At 36.1% G+C, this 9,947-nt stretch overlaps 1 protein-coding gene across 3 annotated transcripts; it reads right to left on the bottom strand.

The window, feature by feature from the left end:
* Positions 1-267: 267 nt before the first annotated feature.
* On the bottom strand, positions 268-1,554 carry LOC131041821 (uncharacterized). Of its 3 annotated transcripts, none has more exons than XR_009105075.2 (5): positions 1,259-1,524; positions 982-1,087; positions 734-804; positions 577-645; positions 268-345 (listed from the first exon to the last, which is right to left on the bottom strand). XR_009105075.2 is itself a non-coding variant. In XM_057975040.2 (5 exons), the coding sequence occupies exons 1-4, from the start codon at positions 1,474-1,476 to the stop codon at positions 612-614; spliced, it is 303 nt and encodes a 100-aa protein (XP_057831023.1). In that variant the 5' UTR covers positions 1,477-1,538; the 3' UTR covers positions 268-345; positions 577-611. The 3 variants fall into 3 exon arrangements, 2 of the variants coding, with proteins under 2 accessions (XP_057831023.1, XP_057831024.1); XM_057975040.2 differs by having other exon boundaries at positions 1,385-1,538; XM_057975041.2 differs by lacking the exons at positions 268-345; positions 577-645 and adding an exon at positions 352-546 and having other exon boundaries at positions 1,385-1,554.
* Between the last annotated feature and the right edge of the window lie 8,393 nt (positions 1,555-9,947).

Here is a 9,947-nt window from a genome sequence, read left to right as displayed (position 1 = left end):
AATTGTTAAGTTGGCAAGTAGTTAAAGTATTGTTTTATGGCTACACGTTGACATAATAATTTTCATTCTCTGTGCTTATAGACTCTTAAATTACATAAATATGTATACGGGCCCTGAGAAAATTTCAGGTTATTTTGTTCTTAATAAGCTCAATAAAAACATAGATCAGGTACTACCTAAGATTCAGTTACATAGATCCACCACAATGCCATGAAAGAACCACTAACTATTTTGGAGATAATGAAAGATATCTAAAATCAAAATGATACTAACCCGGAAATATGTTTCCTGCGTCTACCATTTGCTCTAGCTTAGTTTCAATCCTCGAACAGTGGGATGTGTCGGCTGATAAACAAATTTGAAATCAAAAAGCAAATGAAACATGTGAGTGTAGTCCATAGAATCAATAAACTACTTAATTGCTCAATATAAAGTTAAGTTGTCGTTAAAGCTTTAGAATACTCCCGCCAAGTTATGAACATTTAGGAAATTCTGTGGTGCTCCAGCCTTAATTAATGCAGTACATATCTTCTTAGAAGAAGATTCCTGCAATAGCATGCCCAAAACAAGAAATACCTGCATATTAATAAGCGAAGCCCTGTGTGTTTTCTTCAATGTGTTGTCCATTCGGGAGCAAATTTAATCCTAAAATGACATACAATATTAGTCAGGTAAATTAAAATCCTATCCTGCAAAGAATAGTTTATTTTAGCTTCATTTAGACAAGAAATACCTGCAATCTGATAAACCTAGCCTTGATGAAATATGTATCTTCTTTGAACCCCACTTGGATGTAGAAAACTCCTGCAGCGAATGACAAAGAGATCAAGTTAATCCAATTTCTATCATGTAAAGAAATTACATGAGAATCGGTAAGCCAAGATTGATACAGAATGTATCTTCTGCTATCGTTTATCCATTTACATATTAAAGCACTGATGTTAGAGAAATTATGTGATGAAATATGGATCTTTTTTTAACCTTGGCAAGAGTGGAATCGATGTCTCCTCCTGTCCCTTGAAAATAAGGTGTAAATGCATTCTTGCAACAGAATACGTATATTAAGTCCATTAATATTAACCCTATCCTGCAAATAATACCTTAATTTATCAGTGTCTAAACCTGAAATACCAGCAGTTTAATAAATGTGCATCTTCTTCTAGCTAAATTCATTAGCTGTAAAAGCAATTCTGCTACAAAATATCAAAAAACTAGATAAATCCGATCCTTATTCTACAAAGAACGATGTTTATTTTACCCAAGAAACGCCTTAATACATTGTGTATCTCCTCCAAACCTTTGTCCATCAGGGTGCAAAGGAATTCCTGTATTGTTTCTATATTGCAAGAATTGCTTGTTTCACCAAATATAAGCGAAAAAATACCTGCGCCCGCGAAGAATTCGCGGAGTCAGGTTTTCAAATCTTCTTTTAGCTATCGTCCAATTGCGTCTATCAATTTGAAAGCAGAAATACATTTATAATCTTCTTTTAACTAATTTCAAGTCACCGCCTGTCTTTATCAATTTGAAAGCAGAAATATGTTCATATTTCTAGTCCTCTTTTAACTAATTTCAAATCACGGCCTCTTATGAATTTTAAAGCAGAAATACTTTATAATCTTCTTTTAACTAATTTCAAATCACAGTCTATTTTGTACTGATTTGTGTCCAAATGTAGAGCTGGACTTTCCTTACTTTTTACTAAACCATACCTGTACGAACGGTCGAAAGGGATTTCAAGGTCAAGGTTAATGAACAAAGGAGCCTATTCAAATAAGGATGTAGCTATTCTGAGTCTATTTTGGTTTCAAAACAGCAGTACGGATTGACTAACACGTGTGTTAGTCGCACACTATACCATCAATTTTGCAATAAACAGTTGCGATTGACTAACACGTCGCTATAACGTTGTACGAAAGGTTTGTTCTGGAGCCAGAATAGATTCAGCCGTTTCGATATGGGACATACATGCATACCCATGTCTACTTGCAGGTGGTCCCACACATGGGTTGTGACATGGTGGACATGGTATATGCGGGAGTTGTGATGATGTGGACATGTCGGTGATGTCCACAGCATGTCATGTCCCCAGAAATGAGAGGGATGTGTCTATTCTAGCTCCAAAACGGCAGTATGGATTGACTAACACGCGTATTAGTCGCACGTTTTACACCGTCGATTTTGCAATAAATGGTTGCGATTGACTAACACGTCGCTATCACGTTGTACGAAACATCTATTTTGGAGCCAGAATAGCTTCGACCAAATGAAAGTGCACATAACATGCTTATGTAATCTGTCCCCAGTTGCCCAAACTACTAGCAATCCGCGTTGACTACAGAACCAAGGTGGGAATTCATTGTTAGGCGGAAACAATCCATTGTTAGGTGGGAATGGCACGCGTCTCTTCACGGCTCTCTATCGTAAAAATCAATTACACGCGTTTTATAACCCTAATTTACAATAATACGTTTGCACGGAACAAAAGTTAGTGACACATTTTACATCGTTGATCGCAAAAGCAACGACTACGATTTTCCAAGTTGTACTAGCACAATCGGACAGATGGACAGTTGCGTCACATAACACGAAGTCAAGGTTATGTGGAAACTTGGAGCCCAAGATAGCAATCAATAACTTGCGTTGGAAGGAAAGAAATTGTTGTGAAGCCTTAACAAGCCAGAAGCGCATGTAAGTGAAAACTCGTTTCAAGAAACTTTAACAAGCCAGAAGCTAGAGAGTGGAAGTTGTGTGACAGATTTGCATCCTTTATCTGTTTGGAGAGTCAGGAATTTTGGGTTTTTTGAGATCCATTCAAAGCCAAATAGTTGTGTACTGCTACTAGGGAAAGGGTTGAAAAGCCAGAAGGGGAGTTGGGCAAGGGTAGAAAGACGTTTTGTGCATCCATATTCAAGTATGTATATAGGAAAGCCTGTAATTTTTGTTTTGTTTGTCACGCGTTAAGGTTTACTTAAGTGGGTTTGAAAAGAAGTTAAAGTTAATTTTTCTATTTTGTTAAATCCTAGTGACATGAAAATAAAATTTGTAGTCTTTTTAAGAACTTACTTTCGGATTCCTAACTGGCTTCAATCCATCTTTTTGTGTGTTATTGACTTTATCAAATACTCAAAGTTGCAGCTTGTTCTGCCAGTCATGACTAAACTAGCTCCAAAACCACAACACGAGTTTTAAGATGTGGTTTTGAGTCAGTTTAGCCTCAGCCCTATAACTTTCTCGCGTTTAGCCTCTGCCCTATAACTTTCCCACATTTAGCCTTGGCCCTGTAACTTTCCTGCTGCTAAACTAGCTCCAAAACCGCAACAATGGAAGCGCGTGTAGAAAATTTGCATGGGTATTCTAGGGTTTTAAGATTTAAAGAGTTCTTTGTTTTTTAGATAATGTTTAGTGTGTGCTTACATTCAGCTAAACTAGCTCTGAAAGCAAACACGAGTTTTAACTTGCGGTTTTCGAGCTAGTTTAGCGGCGCCCGTCAATAACACGCGTTTGATAACCTCGTTTTGTAGCCAGAATAGTTGCGTCAGCGGCGGAGCCCAACACAAAGGTTAGTCAAAAGAACTTTCGACTAACGTTCGTGTTGGGCTCTGCCAGCTGACTAACCTTCGTGTTGGCCTTCGTTGTCGACGCAACTATTTTGGCTGCAAAACAAGGTTATCAAACGTGTGTTATTAACACTTTGAAAAAATCGCAGTTGTTCTATACAAGATCAACAATGTATAACTGTCATGTTAGTGACATTTGTAGCACGACAATTGCGTTTATGGAGCCAGCCTTGAACGGCTTGTAGTTATTGGGTTGCAACTATTGTGGCTCCAAAACAGGGTTATAAAAATCTTGTTATTAACTTTTACGAACAATCACAGTCGTAGCTTACACGATCAACAATGTGTAATGCTCGTGTTATTGACTTTCCTTGGTACGACAGTGTCGTTGTCGAGGGGTTGTAGCTATTCAGCCTCCAAAACCACACGTCAATAACACAAAAAGTCAATAACACAAAAATTTTCAAAAATTACAGATTGTTGATCATGATCTACAGATTTAGCTATGGCTTTGATTTTTCTATTTTTTTTTTTAAAGTCAATAACTTGAGTTTTAAAGCCCCTTTTTGGAGCCAGTTTAGCAAGCCAGACATGTCGTCACTAACATTCATGTTATTGACTTTTTGGAGCCAGGTTCATAGGTATGTGACATTCAGTATTTTCATTATCCAATTTATAATATTTAAATTATTGGACAACTTTGAATATAATTTTGAATTAAATTTTTAATACTAATAATTATTATTGTTTTGATTTTATACTATTTTTTGTGATCCTGGATATTCTTATTATAAAACACTTTTAAATTTAAATTTAAATATTAAAACTATTATTATTGTCTTAATTAAATTAAATTTAGTTTTATTTTAATTAAGTGTTTGGATGTTTTAATGATATAATGGTGAAAATCATACATCTATGTCTGTTTCCTTTGTGACTTGGGCCCATTTTGATAAGATTATCTTTTCTATAATGCGTAGTGTGCAATTTTGAATAATTTTCCATGGAAGTTGGCAAATATTGTTATCCTAACTTTATTCTATTTGGACACATCTAGACCTCACAAGAAACCGAGCTATTATTAATCATGTTTGATTGTATTCATTGATATATAGAAGTGATTATTACCAATTTTGCACATGAGGATTTATATCTTGAATTTTCAACGTAAATTATGAAATTGGTCCCATGTTATTGTTTCAAACTAGTTGTTATAAATTTATTAAAGAAAAAAATATTTTAGATTAAATGCTAGGGTATTGTATAAAAGGACGTGACCTATTGGATTTCAATGCATCAAGACATGTTAATTCATTAATGAGAAACATTCACATAAGAACATCATAGTGAATTATTTGTTAATGGTTATTGATCATGGAAATTAAAATATTGCTAAACTTCTATGATATCCCAAAAATAAAATTAGATTTGAGAGGTGAACCTCAAATCCTATGTCTATTTTCCTTAAAAAAATGTGGATGTGATTGTTAGCGCACTTGTATCCATCTTGCAAGGGGATAAGTGTGGCTAATCTAGTAAATAAAATATGAGAGTAGAGATTATAGAAGCACTAGGAAAAATAAATGGGCTAGGAATATAGAGCCTGTGGCTAAACTGGATCCAAAATGGCACTGTCTGTTTGGTGTTGAGAAGTTGTATGTGAAAACATAAAATTTGCTAGACTCCATCATTTGGTATAAAATTGCTCCTTGAAGTGGAGTTCATCATATCTTGAACTTATTTGCATATCTGGATAGTGCTTTGTGATTTGAGATTGAGAATGATTTTACCTTAATTAGGTGTTGGAGGACTCAATGATATTGAATACATCTCCCAACATCTCAACACCTCAAACACTTTGCATCAATAACTTTTTTATCAATGGTTTGGCCTTAGTCATTGTCAGGACAATCTAGACATCAAACCACAATATGATTTTGAGAGGAGATGCTTTAGCCTTGATTGTATGTGCATCCTTGTACATGCATCGTTGTTGTAAGTTGCCATGTGTCGAATTTCTTCATCTTTACTGTTGTTACTATCTCTATGACTGTGACAATGTACTGACTTTCCATTAAAAATGGTCTTTGTACATGCCATTGTTTGTGAACTCATATTTAATTCAATGATATTGGCTGATATGTACTTCACTAAGATGGGAAAACACCAAAAATGGCAGCAGATGTTGGGATTGGAAGTGCAAGATGGTGGTGAAGGTCTCCATCATTTCTCTTCTAGGGATACTGGGTGGACCCCAATTTGTGTCGAAGATGATTCAACGAAAGACCTTTGTGCGGCGATTCCACTTGCTAGATTGGATGCATTCATCAATGGAGAATCGTTGCTTGAAGGTGTTGAAACCACGTTTGTCCAAAAGAGGTACACTGAAGACGATAATAGTAGTGTGCACAATAGCCATACAAGAAAGATGTACAGTCGGTTAGTAGACACATTCTTTGTTATGCTTTGTCTATGTTTAATGACATTACGACTCTCGTTGATAATATGACAGTTTTTATCTTTAAAGTATTGGTGTGCTTATGGTCCAAGAGACAATAGGGATAAGTCATCGCCTCGGATGCGGGTGTTGGAATCCAAGAACACTAAGAGGGGGGGGTGAATCAGTGTTCTACCTGAATGGAGAAATTTAACCTTATTAATACAACAACTCAGTAACTGGTAAACGTAAAAGCATATAACAATAAGCAATAGTGCAGCCACAAAGATGAACACCATAACACCACTGATTTATATGTGGAAAACCTCAAAGATGAAAAACCACGGTGGGATTGGAGACCCAGAATATCTATCCACTAATCAAATGAATAAATATTACAACAAAGGGCCTACACATGCAGGAAGGCCAACGGCCTAGAGCACACTGCTCATCACAAAAGGAGCCTCACTGACTACAAAAAACATCGGACTACAATTTGGAATGAAGATTGAATTGCAAGTATAGCATCTCCTATGCCCGAGTACAGTTCCGGTTAAGCTCAATACCAGAGGTCTTATACCTCTTATACAAACCCAATTCGATCACCTATGATCAACCAAAACCTCTGCATATGATTATAACTTTATTCACACACAGATAATCCCATGATCTACAAAGAGATCTTACATCATATTTATACCAACCCCGGACCTAAATAATTAGGTCGACCACCTAAAAGATAATATAACAATTATGTTACATAATCTCGCAAACCAATGATAAACCAAGTCGGCCTAAGACCAAAACAACATAAACCAAACAATAAATCCAACCGGTGATGCATCGGGAGCGTCAACCAACACGTTACATAAACCAGTCCATAACCTAACAGAATAACACCAGACCCAAAATAGGCCGCCATAAGCTAGATGAAACACCACCGATCAACTAGAACACAGACAAGATAACCATCAGCATTATGATAACCTTCTATAAGTCGCACCAACACCACTTATCAGATTCATCAAAAGATCTTCATCAAAGCGTTGTCGGTAGAACCTTTACCGGTAACCAAAAGGCTTACTAGAACAAATGATAGCTTCCGGATCATCAAATCCCGAACCAACTGAATGTGATACGCATCAGGAACACATGAATAACCAATCCAAACCAATTCCAACAGTCGGACCAAAACCAAAGACAAATCTCTAGATCAACATGATAATCCAACCACTCTACCAAAAGCCAGTAGACAACAAAATAGCTAGTGTTGACATCAGTGACAAACATCAATGCAACACATAATCAATTCCTCCAATTTGCCAATAATCTCCCCCTTTGGCATTGATGGCAACACTAGATGTGAAAAGCATCCAAGTGCCAAGAAATGTCAAACAAGTCTCCCCCAAAGGAAGACATCCAACAATCTCCCCAAGATGATATGACAATGAAGTTTTGAAACAATTATCTCTATACCAATTAACCATCCATAGACTTGAACCAAACTCCCCCAATGGAATACAACCAATCTGAAATTTTGTTCCTCCTCCTTGTGCCAACATTCTCCCCCTTAGACTAATATCTTTGTTAAGCTCCGATCTTTGTTTTTCACATAAATATCTCTCCCCCTTTGACATCAATGCTAGAAATCTGACATAAACATCAAAGAAAAGTCATAAAACCTCTGATCCACATAGTTGAATACTCCCCCTGAGAAGTAGCATCAACACATCAATCCAAAATGAATGATAGCACTGATAAATGCATACCGGACTGATGCCAATTAGCATCACTCAAGTCTTTGTCAGAGGGGCAAAAACTCTCAATCTGTCTCGAAAGTACTCAAATGATTCCTCATACCAATCTAACTTCATTTTCTTCCACCTTCTCCTTTAGAAAATTATACTTGATAGAAATGCGATTTGTTTTAGAATGAAATACCGAATTACTTGATATGTCAATAGCAGAAGAGTTATCACAGTGAATAACTACCGATTGATTACAATCTATCCTTATATCCTTCAACATTTGCTTCATCCATAGAACTTGTGTACAACTAATAGCAGCAACAACATACTTAGCTTCAGTAATAGATAAAGAAGTACATGATTGTTTCTTGCTGATCCATGAAACAAGTTTCTTTCCAAGAAAGGAAACTTCACTGGATGTGCCTATCTGGTTACCTATATCTCTAGCCCAATCTACATATGAATATGCTCATGGTGTAAAGTCATCATAAACCAAAAACCATGCCTAAAAATCCTTGAAAATAATCCTAGCTATCGGAGCAAGGATTCAACATAATCAATTCCTTCCTTCTGAGAATATCCATTGCAAACCAATCAAGCCTAGTTCCAATAATATCCAAGTCCATGTGTTGTCCTTTTCTAACTGATCCAATTCCTCTTCCATAGCTTACATCCAACATTCATCCTTACAAGCTTCAATAATTGATGCCGATTCAACTAAATAAATTAAGCATACCTCATCAGTTGCCAACCTTCTTCTTGTCCAATTATCTGTGTGTGGCTAAAAAATGTGGTCTTCCACCTGCAAGAAGGAAAACACTTCAAACACACCAATGAAGCATTGCAATATTTGTTAGAAATCAAAATACAAGAAATGAGTTAAAACTTTCTAAAATCGCCTCATTGTCCTCTATCCCTAAGTATCTTTGGATTCAAGTTGGACCTCACTTGGGAGAGTAGCTTGATCCTCAAGATGTCAACCTAAGGAACAAGTTATGAAGATGCAACTAGAATCTAAATGGATGCAACTAAGATTCTAGAAAAATGCTAAAATGAAGAGATGAAGATGAAGGATGCAAGCTAGATGATTAGGATGCAAAGATGAGTTCCAAATTGAAAGATAAGGATGCTATGTGATTTAATTAAGCTAACATGAGGATGCAAGACTTGTAAAAGAAATAAATTAAGCTAAAAGATGAACTAAAATGAGTCTAAATGTTATGAGATGGATGCTTGATGGTAATGCTTGGATGCTTGAAGATGAATTTTATGCTTGGTGATGACAAAGAGAGCTCCTTAACCTTCAATGTGACTATAATTTTGATGCACAAAAGACTTCCTGAATTGGGAGATAAATGGGCTCTATTTATAGGGAAATTGGAGAAATGGATGGTTGAGATTGAATAATCTCAACAAGGGCTAGGATTGAAAGTTATCAATCCATGGGAGGAATTCAATCCAATCCCAAGTTGACAAATGTCACCTTGAGATGGCTTGAGGGGATGCTAAGCAAGCATTAGATGCTAATTAAATATTTAGGGGTAAACTCAAGGAGTGACATCATTGGATAATGCCATTAACCAAGGAGGCATGCTATTACCCAAGAGGTAAACTCTTGTGCAACATAGAAAATGATCAAAGGGACAACCATGATGGCTAAGGGGTGTGGGCTTGCAAGAGGCATTAAATGCCTTGGGAAGGCTTTTGTAAGGTTACTTGACCAAAGAGGGAAACCTCTAGTGGTTTTGTCATAGCCTTACAAACTTGGAATACTCAACAAGTTAACTTGTTGAAAAAGGTAGAGTCTTCCACACATTTGGAAGACTTTCCCCATTTTTAGGGAAATGACATTCCTAAATTTAGGGATGTGACAAGATTAGGAAGGGATTAGAAAACTTCTAGAAGGGGATTTAGAAGAATAATGGAAAATGTAGGATTTTACAAGTGGTTGAGGGAAAATATGAATTTTTGGTAAATAAAATGATTTATTTTAGCCAAAAGGGATGCAACTTGCATTTGTAGGATTTTGCAAGTGGGGTTACTATTCATAAATAAATATGGATTTATTTATTTGTAAAGGGGATGTTTAATTAAATGTGAATTTAATCAAAAAGGGGGAAAGGGATTTTAATTAAATAAATAGAATTTATTCAATTAAATGGCTAAGGGTACTTAGGGTTGAATCAAATGTTTAATTTGATT

Source organism: Cryptomeria japonica, chromosome 7, assembly GCF_030272615.1.
Source record: "Cryptomeria japonica chromosome 7, Sugi_1.0, whole genome shotgun sequence".
NCBI classification, from domain to species: domain Eukaryota; kingdom Viridiplantae; phylum Streptophyta; class Pinopsida; order Cupressales; family Cupressaceae; genus Cryptomeria; species Cryptomeria japonica.
The sequence above is the reverse complement of the archived record's forward strand: the minus strand, read 5'-3'. Positions and strand labels throughout refer to the sequence as shown.